We start from the raw sequence: 23,925 nt of genomic DNA on the forward strand, positions 1-23,925 counted from the left end.
TAGACATGGAACGAAAAGGACGGAAATAAAGACGAGCAGGTGGACACAAACAGAAAAGCAGAAAGTCGACTGACCTGTTTTTCGGAGATTTCATTTGCTAACACCTTAGATGAGGACAAAACGTTAATAGCAGTCTCATCTTCTAAGATGTTTCCTTCAGATGAAGACAGCACTTCCAAAATCTTGTCCTCAATCTCTTTCAGTTGCCTGTTTTAAGACAGAGAATCAAAGTTAGGAGCTACGTACACTACAAACATCACAATGTTAGTATGGTGAACGCACCTCTTATTCTCTGCACTTTGTATAATCAGTGCATTCTTCTCTTCCTCCAGCTCAGGCCTTTCTCGTGCCACCACAATCCCAAGCAGCTGATCCTCAAGTCCTTCAGGTGTGATCATGAAATTCAACAGCGTCACCTACAGAAAAACATATGTAACATATACGCTGAATAAGTGACATTGTCAGACTCTTTTCGAAGTATCTACGGCATGAAAACGGTAACAATAGCTGACAAGTCAAGCGCCATTCATTATTCTGACAAAATTTTCAAACTGAAAGCACCCAAACTGAAGTTCCTTTTTAACGCATATTTCCTACCTGTACCTATTGAGTTTCCGAGCAAACGCATGAGATTCAGAAATTATGACCTCCGTTTTATTCGATTTGAAACCTTGACGTTAACAAAAACGATTAATAAATCTATAATACCAAGGCAAACGTAACCTTTCCCCAGTTACCTTGACTGACGTCTCCGGAAGGTAGTGTGGGTTTCTGAGCTTCGTTGTTATGTAAAACCTTAAAATGGAAATAGTGCGGAGAGTGAGTAATCACTTGTTCCATCAATAACTTTCCTTTATTCGCTATGTACAGAACGAGATAATCTTAGACGTCCTGATCGTTTTTCGTTTTTTCTCTCTAGAGTCGTAATTCAACGACAGTCATCAAACATTATTACAAATATCACCTCTAAGACTCAATAAGAATTCCCTCACAGAACTGACCTGAAATCCTTGGAGTATTCAATGACGCTATCGCCAAGCTTGATACAGATACTGCCGCCCTGTTTGAAGGTCTGTTTCAAAAGTAGCGGCTCTAATAGTGCATCGAGTTCCTCGCCAACATTTTCTAACAAAACCTAAAATAGCAACACCATACTGCGTAAAGAGAGAATTCCCACAAAATCACCGGAAAAACTATCTGCAGAGTACTAGCAGCGCATTTAGGGATCACATCGGCAAAAATGAACTTGATTTTTTTCTCACTATCTATTTCATCTTTTAGTCAGCTTAGAGGGAAAAACGAAAAAAATTCACATTCACAGAAAATGTAAACTGGGCATGTAAATGTAAACATCGTTGTGGAAATAGCAAAGGAGTAGCCAACCTACCGGGGTACCAAATTGGATACAGTTCTCCAGTGTTCGTACATAATCAGCATCGGTCATTTTAATGACGTGTAAGTTGTTTTTCTTCTCCATATTTTTAACCCACTTGTTTGCTTGTCCCTGCGGATCGATCATCAGTGGCCAACGATTTGCATTGCTGTGAAAAGGAAAGGAAAACAAGCTCATTTGATAGAAGTTCTACGGAGGGAAACATTGAGCAACGTGTTTGTGTTTGGGTGTTTCCCGCTTGGAAAACCAGGGCAACCATAACACGGGCTGTATCACGATGGTTGAAATGCTAAAGTACTCTTTATTTGAGAGGCACTGTAAAATGTTTGCTCGGCAAGGAGGACATAAGCAAAGGGAGTAATAACAAACCAAGAAGGGAAAAGGATGGCTTACGATGGAGAACATACACACTGAATGCAAACGACAAAAGGAGTGAAATTTGCTCAACCAGTGAGGAGATAAACATGCTACCCAAACTGAAGGACAACACGCCTGAGTTAATCCACAGTACCTGATTATAATTCCATTCTCAATAGAGAAACTGTCAGTTGGCAGGCCAGCTATGTTCCAGTCCCTTATCTTCACAGGGTCACCGAGCGTGCCTGTGACTGAGAAGTCATCAGAACAAGGGATATTGGTGCTACGACAGGCATTGACCCATTGCACTGTTTGTTCTTGTCTAAAGGCAGCCGTGAAGGCGCCCAAGTACGCCACGACACCGGATGATACCAAAACGTCCCCAATCAGATTTTCAAACTTGATACCAAGCTGCTTTGCTACTTCAGTCCACCTTTGAACCAAAATTAAAAAAACAATTAGATTCAAAGAAATTAAATGAAGATGATGCTAAAAATCATCAAGAAAAAAGGTTGGAGGGAAAACTACCTTGTTTTTTCTCCGCCGAGTCCACCGATCAACTTCTCTGCGCGTTCAAGTTTCTTGGTACAAAGGTCAACCTGTAAACAGGCAAAACTCGTTACCTCCAATCAAGTAGAGGGCAAAATAAGGAGTATATAAATAATCCTGTAACAAGTAATTAGGGGAAATCAGAGGAGTCTCAGAGAAGTGCAAAGAAAACATATCAGTAAGCAATGAGAACTCAAGCATAAGACCTCTAAATTTTGAGGTTATATTCTCTAACAATTGTTCTACAAAAACTCGTTGGCGAGGTAGGGTTTATATCACTTTCATATTCCTGCATACAGTTAGAACCAGTAACGTCCTTAGCGTCCTATGAGTAAATAAGGATGGGAATAAGAAGGGTGTTTGTACCTGTTTTTCAAGATCAGCCTTCTTCTTCACATTGGCTTCGTACTTCTCCTGCAATCGAGCCAGCTTGTCCTGAACTTCACGAAGCGCTGCACGCTTTTTATTCAAACTCTGCAGTCATAGAAACATAACCGATAGTTCAGTCGGCACTTCAATTGATGAGAATTCTGTTCAACGGATAACTCAGAGATAAATACACAAATAAATAAACGAATTCGTTACACGCATTTTAAAATAGGTACCCATCCTTACAGTTTAATTAGCCCTCAGCACTGCATTAAATTCACGAATAGCCATACTTGCTTTAAATTGCACTTTTTCCTTAAAAAATTGGGGGAGAATATTGAAAAAATTCTAATTTCAGATCAAACTGCACCACACTCAATTCATTAACCGTTACAAGTAACAACAACAATGAAATATACCAAAATACAAATTGTGGATTTAACAGCAGATAGCTCAAGTGCCAGCTCTCAAACCATCTGATATTTCTGGCTTCAGTTTCTCCCGTCGAGCTCACCTTTGTACAAAAGGCTGACATTAAAAGCAACGTATGAAAATAAGAGTGATGGAAATGAGAGTGCCTTACCTCCATAGCGACAGACAGCTCTGCCTCAGCCTCCTTCAGTGCCGCCTTCTTAGGAGCCACAACCCGCGCCACCCTGCACAACACAATCACGATGGTCAGTTTACATTCCACCAATACAATACCGCATATTTCTTGGTTGATGTATTTCAAATTACACTGAAATTTCGCTATATTCTAAGTTATATCATACCACATTTAAGGTTTAATACAATATACAATTTGTACACAAAAAGAAGCGTCACTTACTTGTCATAGGATTCCATGGCGACGACCCACTTGCAAAGACCCTCTGCAGCGGTGGACGCTGTTTTAATCTTTTCGGGATCAAACTCAGGGTTTGAGGTGTACTTCTGTCGGATTGTCTTTATTATGGCTGGTGCAATGTTATCTTTGTCGTAGCTCTGTAGACTTTTTAAGAAATTCATGTCGCCAAGCAGCTTCTTGGAAGGACCCCAGAAGTCCTCGATTTTCTTTCCTAAAAGCAGCAACAAATTTAGTGAGAAGTTCTCGGGTCTCAGGTTCAAATCTTATTAAGTAAAGTTTATTTCAGGATGAGTTTTGCAATTGTATACATAACAGAACATCAATTTGAAGATTAATTCAGCACACGAAAATAGAACAACGATTTCCTACGTGAGCCCGAGGTAAATCCAAGGGCTTTCGGGTAGTTTGGACCGCCGCACGGGTTTCTTACCTGTACCCGAGGGATCCGGGATTCGTTCGGCCTTGATGCCCTTCAAAATACAAATAGCTTCCATAACAAGTTTAACACCGGCTGGTGGGGACTTCATAGTCTTCATCACTGTTATGTCCTACAAAGAAACAAAAATGAGACGTCAGGACCAGAATCAAACTAATTTTTCGCCCGAAAATTTCTTTACCTTTTAAACGCATATTTCTCTAACTCCATAGGACATGGTTTCATTTATTTCTCCAATTAAGCAATGTATACCCATCGTCAGCCCCTTCCCCTTCCAACCAAATCTTCATCATAAAAATCTTTCATATCAATATGGAGTGTGAGTGCCAAAAAGGACTTTGTTGAAAGACGTTTACCTCTTCTTCAATGCATTTGGAATTATAGGTACCGAGATGTATTGTCCAAAAAGAGCTTTTGTCTTTTTCAAAACAAGGAAATAAAAAGAAGAGCACTCACCGCTGGAGTCAGCGTATTAAGTGCAGCAAGAGCAGCCTCTAGGATAGGAATAGCTTCACCCAGGTCCTTGTCACAATCGTCTTTAATGGCTTGAGCCGCTGCAGCCTGTTTGTTAGCAACTGCTTCGTCTGCTTTCACCACCTACACACGAAAATAGGGAGTGAAATCAAAAGGGAGTTTTCAAACACTATAAAAGAACGGCAGATACATTTACATAAAACACAAAACGAGTCAAAGTTAAGTGATCAAAACACCATTCTAATTTAGACTTCTCACCTTTTCTGTCTTGGCAACCTCTACTGAGTCTTTCTCAATGACAACCATGATCTCATCAACTTCCTTGCCAGCTTGAATGAGCTGTGGCTGGAGAGCTTCCAGTTCACCCTGCATGGCTGACACCTGACAGAAAATACATTCATATTTAGATCAAGTCATTTTAACAAGCCAAAAGTCTGTGCCAATGGGTTACCTGTGACTGCGCAGATGCAAGTTTCTCCAGGCCCGTTTCATATCTCTTCTTTGCCTTCATCACCTCCCTGTAAACAACAAACAACAAACTCGTTGCATAAAGTTCAGGTTTAATTTCAATTAAAGTTTAATTTGGAGTCAAATGTTTGTGGAGAATTGTTTGTGATATGTTCTATTTTAATAGTTAAAACTTCTATTTTTAACTGTTTTTGGACCTTTATTGTTCATTTTCATAGCTTTCTTTTGTTTGCAAGTTGGTTTTTTAGTGACTGGCATGTTATGTGGTTGGACGGTTGCTAACGTCACAAATTTCACGATTACTAAAGGATTGTAAGAGTGTTGCATCAAAACAGGCGGCTTAAGAAGAATCAAGTTACTTACACTTGTTTCATGTTCAGCAGAGTCTTGAATGTCGAGATAAGCTCCAAGTACGATGTCGGTGTAACATAATTGTGTCTTTTGAGTTCATCCAAGAAAGACTTGGAAAGGTTTCTCGTTTCAGTATGGAAAGTCTTGCACATCTCAACACATCCATTCCTCACCCCAGCGTCCATTTCAAGGTCTTCTAAAAACCGCTGAGCTACGACTTGAAGTGCATCATTTGGCCAAGACTGTTAAACAAACAAGCAAAAAGAAAACTATTGAAAGAAAACTGACTTGCATAATTGAGTCACAAAATCGCCAAAAAAAAATATAATACATGAAGAACGAAACCAAGAACTCTTCATTTGGAGGAGCAATTTCCACACGATTATTGTACCTCGCTACCAGAATTCGGACTGTAGCTGACTTGTATCTATTTCCGAGCCGATAACTAAGAGGCATGGGTCCAAGCCAAGCTAAAGCCCACGTTTTTCAGGTTTCAGTTTCAAGCCTTTTTATCTAGCTACGGTATACTTATGAGAGTCGATTGTCAAAGAAGGATTTTTCTCTGAAAACAAACTTTAGGATACGGTTACCTGAAACCAATCAATGGTACAACAGTTGACAAGTGAAGGAAACTTTCTGAGTCTGTTTCGGAAGGCATCACCAATAGGACTCATAGCCAAAACGATGTGCAGCTGGTCTCTGACGCGATCAACAAAGTAATTGAACAGAGCCACAGGAGAGCCGTCTGTCTGCTTGGACTTGTCACGTTGCCTTTGAGAAAAATGTCTTATCAGTATCTATGAAAAGATTGTTACTTGTGAGTGTCGTAGAACGAAAATGCTACTACACGACAGTTCCATTTAGGATCTATGTGCCACAGTCCACTGCATTCGGTGATTTCATCTAGCCGCGTGAGTGTGTAAGCAACCACCGTTATGCAATCCATCTATTAAGGTACTGTATTGGGATTCTCATGAATCCCAAGCTTATATTGAAATAATTTAGGAAAGTGCACATCTGACGAAACTTACCTGTCAAGTACTCTCATTTTTTCGCAAATCTCTTGTTTCTCATCCAGAGCAAACAAGTTGGGTACTTCACCAGCGTTCAACAGATTATTCACATCCTCCAAAAACGATTCTTCTTTTATCTTAAGAGAGTGAATGAGAGTGAATTATCAATAATTAGTAACGAGACTGATAGACGACGAATGCTAACATAGCTTATTTACCTGTGTGTCAGTGAACAAGAACACTCCATTCATGTCTCCTTCAGCACTCTTTCTCAGGATCGCCTTCAAGTCCTCGCGCCATTCATTTGAGGTGTAACCTTTACCTATTTCAACCTGTGAAGGCAAACAAACAATAGTAGCATAAGTGACCGTTATTAAAAATAGAGAAGTGACCGTTATTAAAAATAGAGAAGTGACCGTTATTAAAAAGTAGAGAGGTGACCGTTATTAAAAAGTAGAGAAATGACCGTTATTAAAAAGCAGAGAAGTCATTACCTGAAACAAGTCATAATCTGCCATGTGTGCAGCTAGCCTGGTCAAACTCTGTCTTCCACTACCGCCGACGCCCACCAAAAGACAATGACCACGAGGCTGCTTTATCACACGCGAAATGCGGGAAACGTGTTCAATAGCAAACCTGCAACAGCATACGCCAGGAGTGATTATTACTTTGTCACAAGACAGGAGTCACAAAATCAAAATGGGTTCTCTTACCTAAACAAGACTAGGTTCATTGGCTTTTTGCTCATGTTGTTGAACTCATCGAGATATGTCTCCACTACAGCGCGTAGTTTGTTCAAGTCTTTGACCTCCAAATAAGGTTTAGGGTCAGCCTTAGGGTCGGTGAAGTCACAGTAGATCAGACTTCTTAAGTCGTCCTGCTCCACACGGCCGTCATTATTGGAGTCAAGTCGTTCAAACAACTTGTCAAACTCCACACCCAAGTGAGGTTTACTCATCTCACGTAGGAAGTCAAATAACCACTTTCTGTCACCGTCATCCACCAATCGGTCATAGTACACACGATATACCTGTCAACAAACAAGCATGGAAATAAACTAAGAGTAATTATAGGACTCAAGAAATCACATAATACGTTCATATTTGATCGGAGTCTGACTATTAATTTAACCAAGCTAATGACTGTCAAATTTATCATGTCAATTCAAAATTACGCCCACCTGTAAACATGAAACAAGTAACTATTAGTAGTAACTGATTGCGTACCTCGTGAGCCCAATGACGTTTGAGGTTATCAGGATCCTCAATGATATCAGGAGTGGAGAGAAGAGTTCCTTGAATGACTCGAGCGAAGTCTCTTAAGTTGAACAAATAATGTGACTTGGCTGGGGTGGGCAACAGATTTGCCATTGCATTCTTGTACACCTCCAACGTGCTGCTTACCAGCAGGTCACCCACAGCAATATACTCCTTTGAAAAACCCCTGAAATATAATATTCATTGAAAATAAACATAAACAACGGTAGTTCATAGTACCCGTAATGAAAAAAAAGTTAACAATAATATCGCACATGATTGCCCATCAGCAGCCCAACCTGAGTACTGATAGGACAGTTAATGTGTCATGCTGGAGAACCTGGACAGTTCGGGTCATTTGCGCGCACTGTTCTATACACAACTGAGTAAACTTTCTCTTGAAAATAAATAAGGTCAACGATAATGTTCCTTTTTTTTTTTTTAAGAATACGTAGTGCTTTGATTCATTGGTGACAGGACTTCGGGTCGTTCACCCGCTCCTATTGCAATTATCAATTGTGACAGTTCGAGCTGATGTGCAGAAGAACTCTAACGTACAAGAAAGTGGTTATATAAATAACCTTCTTTAAAATGAATTTACAATAAGCTACCAAAAGGTTTAATCTCGATCTTTCAAGAATATCAAAGAGGGGACCTTTGCTGTTCCCTTTCAATGCGCACCTCTTTCAGTCGAGGAAACTGGTATTGGTAAAAATATCCAGAAGAGAGAACCGAGCACAGTCACTTATATGAGATCAAACGATTCTATTTTGACCACGAAAAATTTAAACAATATAAATAAATAGATAAAACCATGTTTTTATCAATGGGTGTCTTCTAGCTTCCTGAAAAGTTTTAAAAATATCAGAGGTGTCACACACCACTGGTTATACGTCATGTACAACTGACCTTGTTGTCAAATGCCATTCCATGATCCTTCCGAAGATCTTAGTCATGGTGGTGTCATCAAACGTGGTGATGCTGATAGTGTTGAAGTGGCGTAGGAAGCGAGGCGTGACGGGATTGCGGCCACCTCCGGGAGGTCCCATGGCACCTATCATCTGAATATCCACCAGATGGATGGGAGAAGTGTCCTTAAGGTCATACCTGAGGGAATACCAAAAAAGGAAAAACTAAATAAGCCACGTCAAAAATTGACTTTAATGAAAGTAGTGACTACTGAATGTCACAAAATGATCAACGGAAGAATTTTAGTAATGATTATTAACCAGTTCCAATGATCCATCCACTGACGCAACAATTCGATGGGAGGCTGGGCACCATAAACTTCACGGGCAGGCATGTTTAAGTCATCAACAAACACAACCTACAAAACAAACAGATGCGCATGAGATGTCTTTGGCCAACATAAGAAATGATGAAATGACAAACAGAACTGTCTTTCTAAACGAAGGCAAGAAGCCAAAAGATGGATGAAATTGGATCTTTTCTAGTGTTCGGTGATTGGTAGTTGTTTGTTTGTTTGTTGCTTTCTTAATTTCTTTTAGAGGTTAAATCCAGCGAAGTCGGGAAACAAAAAACTTTGGACTTATCTCAACTGAGGTCGCATCTCCGGGTGTAAATTTGCCTCAGTTTATCACGAGGATGTAATTTTACCCTGGATATTTTGTTCTCGGGTAGGGTACATTTGACCTTAAATAGGGTCTCTGATCTTTATAAATCCCCACGTATCTCAACCCATCATAGCTTGTACCTCAAACGTATTATTATTAAAATCTATTAATACTGAACTAACGAGACTGATTTACTAAAGGAAAAGATGAAAAAATAACAGTTACCGTTTTCTTGCCCAGTGGAGGGCCAAATACTCCTTTGCGCCTCTTGTCTAGTTTGGACATAATGATGTCTTGCGTCTGTTTAGCTGTGGTCTGAGCTGAGAAATTTATCAGCAAAGGTTTGTATGTGTCCGAGAGGTTCTTCAATAGAAAGTTCTGTTGAAAGAAAAGAAACCACATTACCTCAGTAATCTATACATAAGAACATTGCGCAATCTTCGCCTTTATTTTAAATCAGAGTTAGAACGTTTGCGCGACTGAATGCAGAAAGCAAAAAGACCCTATAAATCAGAGCTATCCTGGACGTTTGGTGAAATTAACCTTTTCACCTCTGATAATAGTGTGCGATTAATTCGTAACCATTTCACTGAATTGTGTGAAGTGACACGGTGTCACCTCAATGCTTCCACTTTAGAAGTTGTAACGTTGGAGAATATCAGGACTAACCGTGATGTAAACAGATTTCCCAGTTCCCGTGGGCCCAACAAACAGACAAGACTTCTGATGAGACACAAGCTTTTCCATAAGAAACGTATATCGCACAGTATCCACAGTTGGTACAATGATCTCGTTAAAAGCCATTTCCTGGTAACATTGTTGGAAAGAGGTTAGTATGAAGTATTCTTTTACTTATGAGATTCATGGCGCTACCAGAATTTAGCATCTAAGTAACTACGCATCTAACTCCTGGTTTTATTCAGGCTATCTACTATTATAAAGCGAGTTCAATATAAAGATTTTCATAACATTAATCCAACCATAAAACACGTCGTGATTGGTCTGGAACGGTGATTTTATCTATATAGGCTTTTTTGGTCGTTTCCCATGGTGCCCCTCCTCACTGCACGTCTAACCTTTAGGTGATGAGTACAAATCTTCACTGTAACCGTCAATTCATCAGAGTGCTTCATCGAGATATCAAGCAGCGGGAATTTTGAAAAGCACGAGAGATACGTAAGAGTGGCTTGGGGCGCGTCATAATTTTGAGGAAGACCTGAGATATATGGTGTCTAACCAAAACAAGCTATAATGAAAGATGAACACTATTTAAAGAACTCTTCTTTCATTAGAGTTGAATTTGTTAAAATAATTTATTCCCAGACTAAAACAAAATGAAAGTTTAATTTAGTCAGAATTTAAAATCAAATCGAAAAACATGCTTAAGAATTAGATTTGCAGATCCTTGCTATACACCCATGCCGGGTTTACCATATAACCGCGTGTTAACCGAAAACTGTTATTAAATTGTAAGGCAAAAATGAAGAAGAAAAATTTCGATACAAAACTTGTATTCAAAGCAACGCAAATTTGGCTATTTTGAAGTGGAAATAGTCAGAATTTCTCACGTGTAGCCGTCCCAATTGATTCACCATACTTGAATCGTTGTTTGGTAATCACGACAAGAAAATTGCGTAGCGTTGTGTTAATTCTAAAAGTTGTCAGATTAAAAAGAAAATATTCTGTTGAATAATACTTCCAAGACAAATCGATACTTAAAATATTACTTACCAGTCCAAGCAATGGTCCGAAATTGGCGAAACCCAACGTGGAGTCAAAGATTCAGTTTTCATTTTCCAGCCAAAATTCTTATCGCGTTTGGGAATAACTATTGTGAACTGGAAAGCTCATTTCGTTGCTTTTCAGGCTTAAATGTCCATTGTTTTCCAAATCGAGTATCCTTTGCGCATTTTCTTTTCATTATGAGTTACTAGAGGTCTATCACTATCAGAATGAAACTGTAAAACCATGTTTACAACATCAAAATTCGCGGCCAAACAGGGCGGAAACTTCATTTTTTCACGAGGCAGTTGTTTGCTGACGTCATAAGCGAGCACAATAAGAATATGAAGCTCGCTCGCGCAAATGACTGTTTACACGAGTTTACCAGGTACGTTGCGACAGAGATTTTGGCCATTCCGTACATAATATGACTCTCGAAACTGTGTTCAATCAGCGACCTTGATCGGATCATCATGAAAAACTGTACTCTATTAAGCGTGATTTATCCTTTGAGCAACACTGAAGCTTATTATAGTGACCAATTCTGAACGTATCTTCATATACAATGTCTCAAGTGCAAAACAGGCGTTATTGGGCTCGCTCTTAATTCCGCTTGCTTTAACTAACAATGTGCAGCACAAACAAGTGAGCTGACAGAACCACACCTCATTATTTCCGATAAAATGTGGTTATAGGATGATGTACAAAACATGCTATGGAATTTCTAAAATTTCATATAAGGCCTCAGGGGAAGTCATATCGCAAAATACCTTAGGAATAGCAGGAGCATCCTTGATTTCTTCAGTCCATAGTTCCCACTTGCCCATTCCCTATAGATGAAATTGCACGCAAGGAAAGAGCGAATTAAAAAGTTGTTCCATTGTAGACTGACTAAACATTACAGAAAATGGTGTCACCTCTTTGACGAATCTGTAGTCGTATACAGTCCCTTTGCTTGGGAAAGGACAGAGAAAGGGTCGTGGCGGTGGATCCACTATCTCCAGGATGTGATATTTGCTTTTACTCTCCAGGGACAAAGGACCCTACAAAACAACACAGTAATGTACAATCAGTCACTGACGGAGACAAGATACCAGAACAATGGACAATGAATAGTAAGCGAAAAGAGGTCAAAATTAGCGACTCTGACTTCTCTGGGGCATTGTATTTCTCCAACACCTGGAACATATTTTACACCCAAACACGACCCTACTTCAGCCAGAGAAAGGGAGGAGACGGAGAGTAAAGAAGTCTGAGAGTGGGTAAGTAAATTGGCTTTACAATAATGTTATCGGAACCTTTGGACATCACATAAGTCATGATGCAAAACACTTCTAGAAGCCGAATATTCAAGTAGCAGTATAAGTCTTAATACAACAATAAGTAGACGTCTGATTGTGAGAATTCGTGTGCATTTATATCGCCAGATGTACCTGCACAACTAAAAGTCAAGAAGCAATTACATGTAGATATGCCTAATACATAGATTTACCTCTACAACTTCTCGGAGTATCTTGTCGAAATCCTTTCTTCCGCGAGAATCAATGGAAGCACCGAGAGACCAAACACACGAGAAGAGGAAGATACACTAATGGGAACAGAATCGAAAAGACCAAGATCAGAAAACACAAGGACCATAAAGTCTACGCAGAGAAGCAAAGGAGATAGATGAATACCTCAAGCCACGCAGCGACTTCTCTTTCGTTGAGTTCCTTAAATTTCTGTTCGTCATGGAACTCATCCATCATGGTGTCCATCAAGTTCATGTGGGACTTCACCATGTTACTGTCTGTTGTGGGAGACAGTTCCTATAAAACCACAATTTAGTTAACTTAGTATTAAGGCCGATCATAGATTTGAAGTATACACTGTCAGATGGTTGGCAAATCTATTAACGATTTCACGAGGTACCACATGGGTAAATTACATTACCTTAAAGCCCCCTTTGCGAACAAATTGCAGCAGCGCTTCCTCCATCCTGTCAAACAGGTCCTTAATGAGTTCCAAGTTTTCCTCATTAAGAGTTTTGGGAAGAGTGCTGAGCCACGATACAAGAAGCGGTTTCCATCCGAGCATGTGAGGCTCCATGTAAATCATACCACAACGACTCACCTAAAAACACACAGGAGACGGTTATTTAACAACGCAAAAACAATTAGATAAAGGAGAGTCCCCTGCGCTTTCTAAGATCGACTAGCTTGCCAATTGAATGGAAAATATTAACCCAAATGTTTCAAAGAAGCTACATTGGAGCCAATTCATCAGAACGTTCCCCACCTTAACCATATTAGAACAATTAGAGTTACGTGCCCCAGAATTTGAGTTCTTCAACAATGACTGATGACAGCCAAGATACATGTACAAGAGACCGAGACAACGGTTTATTGCCCCATCCAAGAGGACTAAATTGTTTAGACTTTTAAACAATGTCGATGTCATCACAACGGCATCAAATTCTCCTTAATAACGTACATGTAAGCCGGATCTACATGTCAGCATACAGTACTTACGGTGGCTGGTGAGGCGACCTCCAAATCCATCGGCTCAAAGATCAAGTTAGTGGTGGGAGCAAGCTGGATAATTTCACCACTGTTAAGGCAAAGCTAGCAAAAGAAGAACGAATTCAAATGTAAACGATCTTACATCTCAGTAAGTAGTTGTCTTAGTACCCAAGCATGTTGATTATTTTATGAAGAAGGAATAAGGTTTTTTTAACATCAAAGGATAAACAAGTTTGGGTGCAAAGAAGGAAATAAAAAATACTTGAGATTTATTTTTACCTTTTTATTGTCATCCAGTACAGTGTTCATGTTCTCAATCCACACGGCATCAACAGGTCCGTCAAAAATCAACCACTTGCGGTCTGGAGTCTGTTAAACGAAAAATTTCCACTTTAAAGACGAACACTTCCATAATAACACCATTATGTAAAATGAAAAGAGTCATCATTATCACAGTTTCCTTTGAAGATCACTAGAAGAGAATTTTCTCCAAAATGGCACAACCAAATTGAGCATTCTTCATTTTGCTATCTTACAGCGTTGGACCTATCCTGTACCTGTTTGAGACATAGAATCGTGAAATTAAACTTGATGAGTCTGCACACATTTGTAGGGTTTAAAAATAAGAGCTCTTACAGAACGTGATTTTACAGATACGTAGCTTGAGTTGAATCATTTTAAGATTTTCAGCAATCTCTACTGATCGTTATCTATTTTTCTACAGGAATCATTTTTTGATAAAGGAAATTTAAGTTTGGGTTGGCTTATGGTTAGGAAAAGTTCAAAAAGTACTCACTGTTGAGGAAGCAAACGCTCTGTAATTAACAGCTAAGACTCCATCTGACCATTCATGAGAGACTGGGTCAAATTGTCCATACAGCTGACCCATGGTGATAGCTTTGGGGTTGATGACCACAGTCTGCACCTTGTTTTCCTCCATCAAACCTTGTTCTGCCACATCACTCAAGGCACGAGCTAACACACGATAAGCACACGTCTTGCCACCAAATGGTTCTCCCACAATCATGAAGCCATGACGCACAATCATCATTTCGTAGATCTGCGAGTAAATGTACCGTGGAACGTGAAGTAGAGATATGGCACCTTTTATATTTTCACCTTTTGGCCTTCATAGACAAATTTGTAGTCGGTCCAGTTAAGCGACCAACATGTCAGAGACAGCAATACGATAAAACCTTTTCAAAAAGATCATCTTGAGCAAAATAAGATACCGTGCGTAACCTTGACGGTTGCTAAGATTTGGTCAATTAATAATTAGAGTCCTTGGGCATGAAATATCCAGTTCGGACTTATTTTATAACGGAAATTCTTGTTTACAGCTAGAAGAACATCTTTCATTAATGAGCGATTGAAAGGAAAAGCTTACATGTATGAAATAGGGGCATCAAAAGACCGTTGGAGTCGTCAATAAATGGATGGAGGTATTACGTAGAGAAGTGTATTTATAAATGAGTCATCAGTACGAAATAGTTGCCTGGGCATATACAAAGTTCTCATACAGTAGCTATTGATGTTACTTATCAAAGATTATATGTTTACAATACTTATGACAATTAAGAAATAGACCAGATTTTCCATCAGTTTACCTGCGTAATCACCCACTCACAATGTTGGAAGAACACGAGAAAAATGTGTAACTCAAGTGCTGGAGGTGAGCGATCCATAAACTTATCCAGTGTTATCATTATCATATCTTATCATAATTGCGTTGTTACGCCGGTAAACCGATAAAAAGTGTGGATTATTGCTTTTATAAGCTACTATGGGTTCACCAGTGCAACAAACGATAGGTTTTTTACCAATCAGTGCATTCGTAATACCTCGGTTATTTTATAACGACCAACAAAACACTGGTTATGGCATGTTTCAGGTTACAACTAACCTGTATGATCTTGGTGAGGAACTGGTCTGCCATCTGTAGATTCATTGCTTTGCAGTTTTCTTGAACAGCATTTGTCAGAATTGTGTAATCAGGTTTGGGCAGTTTGACACCAGGGAACAAATCAGAAGTAATCCCCTAAGTGAAAAAAGGAGCAGAGTAAGTTGTGGATCTCGATATCAAAAAGAACGATAAAAATGTCCTGGTGAATTACTTACTTCAAATAATGGCAAGTCGTGAGCCAAGAATTTGGGCAGGTTAACATCATTGATGGAGCGTAACATCAATATGTCCTCATTTTCTTCTGGATATTTCAACTGAAAGAGAAAAAGAAAGAATGAAACTCGTTATGGAGCAAATCACAATAAAATAGTTTTCCTGAGAGCAAAAAGTGAAGTAATCCACTTCATCACCTCATTACCTTTAAGTTTCCTGCAGCAGTCAGTACAGACTTAACAGCTCTCATGCCGTAGTCATAGTGATGCTGTGATGACAGTTGCTCGGAACACAGTGTGTAGGTGGTGACAATTTTCACAGCCAGGGGACGAGCCTAATTAACAATAAAACAATGATTTTGATTGAGAAGTCAAACACAAAATAAGCTGTATAAGGCAGCAAAATAGGTGAGAGGTCCACTTACATTCACAAAACCATAGGAGTACAATGATATCTCAGCAATCAGGGCATAATCGGGGACCATCATGGCGACTGTTCTAAACAAAGCCTGTGGAAACCAAAGCAGTGGTAGCCAGTCAAATGAAAGGAAAACTAAAACATAGCGTGTTCATCCACAAATATCAGCATACCTTGAGGTTGTCTGGTAACTCAGACCTGCCAGCATATCCTGGATTCATGGTAATAAATGTGGCACAGGATGGATCCAACTTGATTTCTGTTCCCTCGAACAGCAGAGTATCTGACCCTGAGTTGATACCTGGGAGTATTAAACAAATATAATTTAGTTTAACTATGCAAATGCAACCTTCAGATCAGCCAAAATGCCAACTTTATCATACCCATTTGAATGGTTAGAATCTGCTGAGCCACCACAGACAACACCTCCAAGTCAATTCGGTTGAATTCATCAAAGCACGACCACGCCCCACACGAAGCCAGACCCTGCAAGTCAAAGTACATTGCAATCAATAAGAATATTGACTCGTGGCTGCACCTCCTTACTGACAGGGTTTGGACTCATTTAAGGGGAAACAAAGGTCAACACTAGGAATGTGGATGTTTTTGCAAGGACCAGTTCTTTAAAACAAAGTGTGAACTAGTGACAATGTTCCAAACCACGTGTATTGTCTGGACCAAATGTCATATACCAAAATTCAGTAACTCTGGAGAACTTCCAAAATGCCCAAAATCAAAGGGGGAATATTTTACCATGAGTAACTCAGCCGTGCTCCTTTTGTAAAACATTTCATGACTATCAGCTCAAGCCAGGAAAACTTGATTTTATTGATTGTTTCGTGCATCCAAAAGTTTTCAAAGCTCAAGGAAACAAGATATGTAGGCTTTCAGGTAATTAATTTCTTTCTTATTGTTCTGTTGTTAATAGTAGAGATAAACAAGTAAATAAGCCAACCTTGAAGAACTTTCCAAGTGCAATGTAGTCCAGTCCATCAGAGCAGTTAAATACAACACATTGTTTGGCCACAGCTTTGGCTAAATCCTTGGTTGTTTCAGTCTTGCCTGTTCCAGCAGGACCCTCAGGGGCACCCCCCAAGTGCAACTGTAGAGCTCCAAACAGAGTCCTCGGTGGTAAAGAATCACGACAATCAAACAATTGCAGGAATGCGAAATTATTGCTAAAGTATGTCCATATAAGAGCACTTAAGTACATTTAAAAAATGTTCAGAGAAATACGCGCGCCGTTATTGGTCAGAACGAGTACATTATATTTCCATAAAGCACGCGCCTTACGTCACACAAGTGCACTATTGAGATATAAAGCACGCAGCCTTCGTCATCGGTACGAGCGCGCGCAATTCACGATACATTTTATAAAAGAAATGAAAAAAATTGTTCCTGGAGCATTGTTGAGTTATATAAGCACTTGGGAATTTTTAAGAATACTCGTGAAGTGCAAGAAAGACTCACCTTTGGCTTATGCTTCTCCGCACTTCTCTCGTGTTCTTAAAAATTCCCGCGTGCTTATATAACTCAACAATGAACTCGACGCGTTTTTTATTTCTTTAGTATTGCAGACTGACAATGAGTATATAAGACCTTGGATCAAGCATTTACCATTTGAGAACGAGCTAGGCGAATTGCCTTTGTGATCTTAGAAATGACAATCACCTCACAGTATGCCTCTCCAACTGGGAGAATATATAATTAGTGTTGATGGAACATCAAAGAAAGTTATATGTATTGTAACAGTTACAGAGTAACCTACAATGACTAGTTAAAAAATTCCTAGTTCCTCTATGATGCAGAAATTGCGAACATCTACAACATTTAAGGCAAATTCAGCATCCATTGTGAGACAAACAGAATTTAATTAGCATGTTTGTATAGTGTCCTGTCAGCTCACCTGTAGCATCTGTCTGTTAGTGGAGTGATAACAAGACGTCCAGAGTTTCCAAGGTACTCATAACCATAGGCTAACTGGGCACTTATCATTCTTGTCATTATGTTCTCTTCCTAAACAATATAACACAAAAAATTGCATTAAAAACAAAATTCCTGATAATTTTTTGATGTCATGTGACATGTATTATATATATGGAGTAGTACCTCAATGTAGTATCTAAGTTGTGCCAACCACTCAAAGTCATCTTCTCTCTGGATACCTGAACAAAAAAAAGATTAAAGATATAACTTATTTTTTGAAACAGACTAAAGATGGACAGGTCAGGTGGTTACATTTCCTAAGAATTTACACTGAGAAACGTCTGTATATTGATGTGCACTTAGGAGCTAAAATGTTTTGAGAACCTTTGTTTCAGATTAGAAAAAAAATTGGTTTAAGTAACAGAAATCAGAGTATAACCCATTGCCTACTAGCTATTTATAATTATTAGATAACTTCTTGTTAAAGCACTGAAAATTATTTAAAAGTTGCTATCAAGCTCATTATTGTGATTGACATAATTGTCTCACCCAATTCACAAAGTTTAGCGAGCACGTCTCTTGCGTGTACATCCAGAACCACTAAGGCACCTAAGGTGGCTCTGTTTTGTTTTGACAATTTGCCTCGCACTAAAGCCACAATGTCTTCGATTTGACTGTTGTTAAGCTGAAGGTAATCATTAAGAGCCTGGAAAAACAAAGACAGAAACACTTACACCTAACGGTAATTAAATGTAATTTTGTCACGTAAATGAAAGCGCAGAAGTTAACAATTGCACATTCCATTAATTGAAATGATTGCCTTTTGTAAAAGGACTCAAAAGGGTCCACAGGTGGTGTTCCCCTCCATAACATAACAACAGACATAACAAGTTTCTGTTAGCCTTCAAAACAACAACATTATACTGGATAAAGATTTGCAATCATCATAGCTAATTATCAGAAACGTCCAAGGAATGCTTGAGGATGAGAGCAATGTTAGGATATTTTCAGCATTTTTTGACATGTTTCAGTTTCAAGAATAAAATCATTTGCTTAAGAAGAGAAACACACAAGAGGCAACAATTAATAAGCAATTAAGGGAAAAAAATTTGACAGATGATGCATATTAACCCAGATTGCAAATAGCAAATAAACCACAAAGGATGGAATAACTGCTATGTACATTGTTGCTCCCACAAAAATAAACAAGAACAAAATAATTAATTAATAAAAAAGATAACTTACGCTGGCACCACCCTTGATTGCTTTGTGTATCTCCAGTGTCCAGTACAACTGTGAAACACAAAGAACTGTTTGTCCAGGCCAATCCCTCACCCATTTCACTCGCTCTGTCTTTTCATAGGCCTCTTTAGCTTCCATGATGACCTAGAGAATATTTTGACAGATACAGCAGTCAGAGAAAATACATGTAAGAGGTGATGAAATATTTGTGAACAGATAGAGAGGGATAACTCTAAAACAAGATAGAGAGGAACAACTCTAAAACAAGAATTTCCAGTTACCTTTCTGATACTAGCAATCATGTCCTCCTGTAGCTCCAACAGCCATTTCTCTACTTGTCCTCTGGCTTTTGATGTGGAGATTACGTCCTTGAGGGGCACAATTTCACCCTCAGAACTCTTCATACTGGTTATGTCCAATGTGTCTGTGAATTCTAGTGATGCAATTCCTTCAAAGCACTTCTTAAGATGAGGTTGCACTCTAATAAATAATTAAGAATCATATAATGTAATTTGTACTATTTGTGAAGAGGGTCTGATATAATCAAGTATTGTTATACTTTGCAAGTTACATGGTGGCCAACCAAAGGTTAGCACTCATTGGGCATGTAGCTTATTTTGGGACACTGCTAAGTACAGTAAATACTAGGCCAATTATTTATTATGAAATGCCCTAAAATAAAGGCAATCAGAGCAATACACAAATATCTTGTTTTCTATCTTGAATGAACAGAATGATTTTGATCTTACATAGTAATAACTTTGCACATGCAGCTACTAGTTGGTTTAGCAACTGAAGTTTGCAGAGCCTTCAACAAGAGCTTAGGTGACAATCTCTTTTAGGGCTTAATTATGATCATTTTTGGGACAATTTTTCTAAAACTGCTAGATTAGAAGGGGGGGGGGGGGGTGTCATGGGTCTTTCTCCTTGTCAATTTCATTATCAAAAAATTTAGTTAAAAAAATAACACATTCATTGCATCACTGTGCTGAATCCAGGATGAACTTTTTGTAACTTTTAACTTATAAATCAGTAAAGGTTCAGATGAACTTTAATGGATTATAGGGCAAGAAATGTGGTATTAATGAATCATTAGAGAATATACTCTTGGCAAACAGTTACAAACCTCTTTGGATCTTTTGTTTCAGAAAGAATTTCCAAAAGCTCGTCATTTGACAAAAAGAAGAAGCGTGGAAAGTAAAGTCTCTTCTTTTCAAGGTACTCATTTAGTCCCTAAAATGAGCATTTGGATACAAAGGTAGATTAATGCATTTTGCAGTCAAGGATTGTGTATATTAGAGTACAATGAAACAATGAGTGTCTAAAAAATTTCTCAATATCCCAGAGGGGAATGGTTGTATTTGCATTTGCAGGTCACACACACATGGAATAAATGATGCTTTGTTTCTACTAGGCAAAATCCTCAACAATCTTGTCTGAAAGTATCAAAACAAGCAAACCTTCAAAATGAGCTCTAGCAATTCATTTGACTTCTTCAAACGTTCCAACATCTTTTCTATGGCCACTACAGTGAGAACATGGCGATCCTGTGAAAAAAAATGCCAGACAGATGCACCAAAGAAATCATTTCAGTCAAGGTGTTACATTAAAATGGTCCCATACTGATATACTGAACAATGATGTTAGAATAGTTATAGATGGGATAGTTTGTTTCATACTCACCAAGACAGCCACTTTCATGATTTCTCTCCAGTTCTTGTCAACAGTGCTAAACCGCCTGCATGATAAACAAAATCAAAACAGAAGTTGTTAAGCAGAATATATAGTATTATAAAGATCACCAAAATAGCAGTACTGACCTTCCCTCTTCTGGCATCTGAGCCATGATGTCAGGGGAACTAAAAATGGGCTCTAAGTACAGCCATGTGGCCTGCACCTTCAGCCATTCATCAATGATTTCTTGTGTGAGCATAAGCTTGCTTTCCCATTCCCTGAATAACAAACAAAAAAGAAAAGAAACATTTAACCAAAATGTTTTTTGATCACTATAACAGATTACTCGTTTGTGATTCTCAGCTTCCAAACTGCAACCCTTTTATGGCCCTTTAAAGTGATAATCTCAAAAAAATTAACCAACAGTACTGTGACTGCTGTGAAATACATTTGCTTTATAGTTTGCAGACATAGCAAAGTTGCAGCAGGGGGAAAGAGGAAATGAAGGCCTCCCCCTTAATGCAAGGTTATCAACAATGTCATACACCTGTAGACAAATGCAATGCAATAAAAATTGATATACTGATCATTTGCTATCTTTATATCCCTACATGTATATCAGTAAAGTATCAAAAACTAATTAAAACTTTAATAAATGACTTTTGAGACATACCAAAGTGCCATAGAAAAAGAAACGTTTGAGTCATTAAATCTAAGAGGGCAACTCTGTATGAACCTGATGAAACGCCAGAGGGAACTGAAAACTAAAAAATGTTAAGAATCATCTACATACTTGATTTCTGTCTCAAATGGTTTAATAAATGGTGACCCTCTCATTGTCTGTGTTTTCACAATCTGATCATCCAACAGTGTCTGAATGTCATCAATTGATGACAAAATGTGAGTGCCAGTTTCACGGTAAGGAATCATGACAAACTCAATCTAAAAGGGAAAAAAAATTAGCTCCAAAGCGATTACCAAGGTTATGGCAATGACATCGTCAATTGAAATTATGTCTCAGGTGCTTAACTATGAAAATAGTACACAAAATGACAAACAATGAGTAATTTTGTCACACAATGACTAGGGACAAAACCATGACCCTGAAGAAGATAGCAATAATGATAATTACCATCAATTGATGATCAATCTTAAGGATGACAATGGTTTTTGGTATTGATTGTAAATGTCTTAAATCCTTAAAAATTTTATGACAACTATCCAGAGAAAGAACAATTTTACAAAAGAGATCATCCTCCCTATTTTCCAACTGAGAAGTTAGTTTACTACTATACCTACATTGCAATGTGCTAAGTAGAATACAATTTTTAAAGTGCAGGTGCTGTGAAAAAACTACATGCAGCATAATTGCATACCTCATCCCACTCACGAACCATCTTTTCCATAGCTTTTTCAAGGGAGAACTCTTTGCTGGCGGCCTCACTAATAGTCTCAAACTGAGTAAGGTAAGGCTCAAGGTTCATCTCCACCATTTTAGCAAGGTTAGTATCTTCATCAGGCTTAAGCGGATAACCCAGAATTTCTGACATCTTCTCCCAATGTCTGTCACGAAGGCCAGGATTAAACAAAACCTGAACTAAGGGAAGGTGTTCTTTAAACTCATCCACTTTTCCTTTCATCTATTTTCATCAAAAACAAAAATAACAAACCTTCAGTTGGTTACATGGGCCATGTGCCACACATGTCAATAATGCTGTACAGAAGAAATTATGAAGTACGGGTACATGTATTTCCAAAACTCTTTGTCACATAGTCATTGAGTAAGGGTTGACAAAGTTAGCAACATTCACTGCCATTTAACAAGTTTGGAGTACAAAGTCCTTTGCATGCCACAAACTAGCACAGAACTTCAAAGCATTGTACCCTACACAGTGTTTCACTCTTCCTTCTTCTTGATCAAATAAGTATGAAGGCTTGTATTTAACTGCATGATTAGTTAACTTTTAGGAAGGATAAGCTTACCCTTGCAGCAATTTTTTGTGCATTTGGTACTTCAGAAAACTGCTTCTCCAGTTTGTAAAGTGCTCTCCAAAAATTCCCTGTTTCTCCATCAACTTTATCTGGGTCCATAGTTCCCCATGGTCCTTCCATCCACTCTCTTCATTGAGAAGAAAAAACAATTACACTAAAATACATTAACACACTCTCTAAAGCTAAAGTATTCAAAACAACATACATTCATCACTTGAAAGTTAAAAGATAATTAAAAGATAGATTTTCTATACAGGTTATGTTCTATACAGGTTACAGTCCATGAACATGCTAAAACCTAGATATACGTGTTGAAGTAAGGTTATATAAAAATTAGAATTATTTAATCTAACTATAGTTTTGAAAATGAGTAACAAGGATAGAAAGAAAAGAATAAAAAATAGTCAATTTGTGGCACTGAACATGACCTTTCCACCCAAATTTGACAAAGTATGCTTGCAGAAATCCTAGTGTTGTACTAAAATATTTGCCTAGTGTAATTGTTATCCACATCTAGTTTAAGAGATCATGAGAATTACCACTGCATGTAAACAGGATATTCATTTGCAAAAGGAAGAGTTTAATCTAACCTCTTTAAGGAGAATGAAAAAATGAAAGTTGTGTATTGACAACAAAATGTCACCTACTTGTATTTGTTCTGAAACTCTACAGTTGTTTCATAAAGTTTTAAGTAAGGATTCAAGGTGTTGATAAGCTGCTGTCTCTGAGGATAGGTCGTCACATCCCAATTAAAAGCTTCTTCTTCTTGGTTGAAAGTCAGTATCTATACAAGGAAACAAAAAAAAAGGTTATATCATGATGTTGACCTCTCACCAACTACAATCAATTTGAATTTGGTAAACATTAATTACTATCAATGAATGACATACTAATAATGAAAAAATGAATATGGAAAATGACATCCAAACCCATAAAAATTGTAGAAATTTCATTTTCATGATTTCAAAGAATGGTTCACTGTAAGAATCAAGTTCTAAAATCCTGTCTAATGCTTTACTCTTGTTGAACAGGGGTAAAAAAATTTCTTTCGAAGATCATAAAAATAGAAAGACTTACCTTTTCAGCAGCTGACTCTAGTCTCTGATTGAGAGCCTGTGCTTTTTTGAGATAACGCTGAATTTCTTGCATGTCACCAAATGTCTGGAACTCTTCAAGCTGTTTTGAATAGCTTTCCAATTCCTCTACAAACCTCTCACGCCGCATCTGATGAGTAAAATAATGGTCATG

The 23,925-nt window shown here is 38.3% G+C and overlaps 1 protein-coding gene across 1 annotated transcript in view; it reads right to left on the minus strand.

The window, feature by feature from the left end:
• The window catches only part of LOC131784172 (dynein axonemal heavy chain 7), a 41,430-nt gene that overhangs the window by 5,661 nt on the left and 11,844 nt on the right, over positions 1-23,925 (minus strand). Inside the window, exons 23-76 of the mRNA XM_059100973.2 lie at positions 23,755-23,901; positions 23,325-23,461; positions 22,669-22,804; positions 22,062-22,325; positions 21,479-21,627; positions 20,832-20,963; positions 20,695-20,749; positions 20,472-20,558; positions 20,138-20,244; positions 19,293-19,491; positions 19,015-19,155; positions 18,319-18,475; positions 17,953-18,008; positions 17,750-17,859; positions 16,799-16,967; positions 16,227-16,329; positions 16,017-16,144; positions 15,851-15,934; positions 15,632-15,760; positions 15,429-15,527; positions 15,214-15,348; positions 14,107-14,370; positions 13,590-13,679; positions 13,320-13,412; positions 12,742-12,921; positions 12,486-12,617; positions 12,302-12,397; positions 11,727-11,852; positions 11,580-11,639; positions 9,757-9,894; positions 9,313-9,465; positions 8,743-8,840; positions 8,423-8,620; positions 7,484-7,700; positions 6,971-7,287; positions 6,752-6,893; positions 6,476-6,589; positions 6,276-6,394; positions 5,835-6,015; positions 5,257-5,486; positions 4,877-4,943; positions 4,684-4,806; positions 4,408-4,548; positions 3,946-4,063; positions 3,498-3,726; positions 3,252-3,324; positions 2,666-2,773; positions 2,279-2,349; positions 1,905-2,183; positions 1,388-1,541; positions 1,002-1,135; positions 738-795; positions 283-416; positions 75-207 (exon numbers count right to left, since the gene is read on the minus strand). Coding sequence (XP_058956956.2) covers positions 75-207; positions 283-416; positions 738-795; positions 1,002-1,135; positions 1,388-1,541; positions 1,905-2,183; positions 2,279-2,349; positions 2,666-2,773; positions 3,252-3,324; positions 3,498-3,726; positions 3,946-4,063; positions 4,408-4,548; positions 4,684-4,806; positions 4,877-4,943; positions 5,257-5,486; positions 5,835-6,015; positions 6,276-6,394; positions 6,476-6,589; positions 6,752-6,893; positions 6,971-7,287; positions 7,484-7,700; positions 8,423-8,620; positions 8,743-8,840; positions 9,313-9,465; positions 9,757-9,894; positions 11,580-11,639; positions 11,727-11,852; positions 12,302-12,397; positions 12,486-12,617; positions 12,742-12,921; positions 13,320-13,412; positions 13,590-13,679; positions 14,107-14,370; positions 15,214-15,348; positions 15,429-15,527; positions 15,632-15,760; positions 15,851-15,934; positions 16,017-16,144; positions 16,227-16,329; positions 16,799-16,967; positions 17,750-17,859; positions 17,953-18,008; positions 18,319-18,475; positions 19,015-19,155; positions 19,293-19,491; positions 20,138-20,244; positions 20,472-20,558; positions 20,695-20,749; positions 20,832-20,963; positions 21,479-21,627; positions 22,062-22,325; positions 22,669-22,804; positions 23,325-23,461; positions 23,755-23,901 — 7,494 coding nt within the window. The remainder of the gene's footprint in view (positions 1-74; positions 208-282; positions 417-737; positions 796-1,001; positions 1,136-1,387; positions 1,542-1,904; positions 2,184-2,278; positions 2,350-2,665; positions 2,774-3,251; positions 3,325-3,497; positions 3,727-3,945; positions 4,064-4,407; positions 4,549-4,683; positions 4,807-4,876; positions 4,944-5,256; positions 5,487-5,834; positions 6,016-6,275; positions 6,395-6,475; positions 6,590-6,751; positions 6,894-6,970; positions 7,288-7,483; positions 7,701-8,422; positions 8,621-8,742; positions 8,841-9,312; positions 9,466-9,756; positions 9,895-11,579; positions 11,640-11,726; positions 11,853-12,301; positions 12,398-12,485; positions 12,618-12,741; positions 12,922-13,319; positions 13,413-13,589; positions 13,680-14,106; positions 14,371-15,213; positions 15,349-15,428; positions 15,528-15,631; positions 15,761-15,850; positions 15,935-16,016; positions 16,145-16,226; positions 16,330-16,798; positions 16,968-17,749; positions 17,860-17,952; positions 18,009-18,318; positions 18,476-19,014; positions 19,156-19,292; positions 19,492-20,137; positions 20,245-20,471; positions 20,559-20,694; positions 20,750-20,831; positions 20,964-21,478; positions 21,628-22,061; positions 22,326-22,668; positions 22,805-23,324; positions 23,462-23,754; positions 23,902-23,925) is intronic.

This window comes from Pocillopora verrucosa, chromosome 13, assembly GCF_036669915.1.
Source record: "Pocillopora verrucosa isolate sample1 chromosome 13, ASM3666991v2, whole genome shotgun sequence".
Lineage (NCBI taxonomy): Eukaryota > Metazoa > Cnidaria > Anthozoa > Scleractinia > Pocilloporidae > Pocillopora > Pocillopora verrucosa.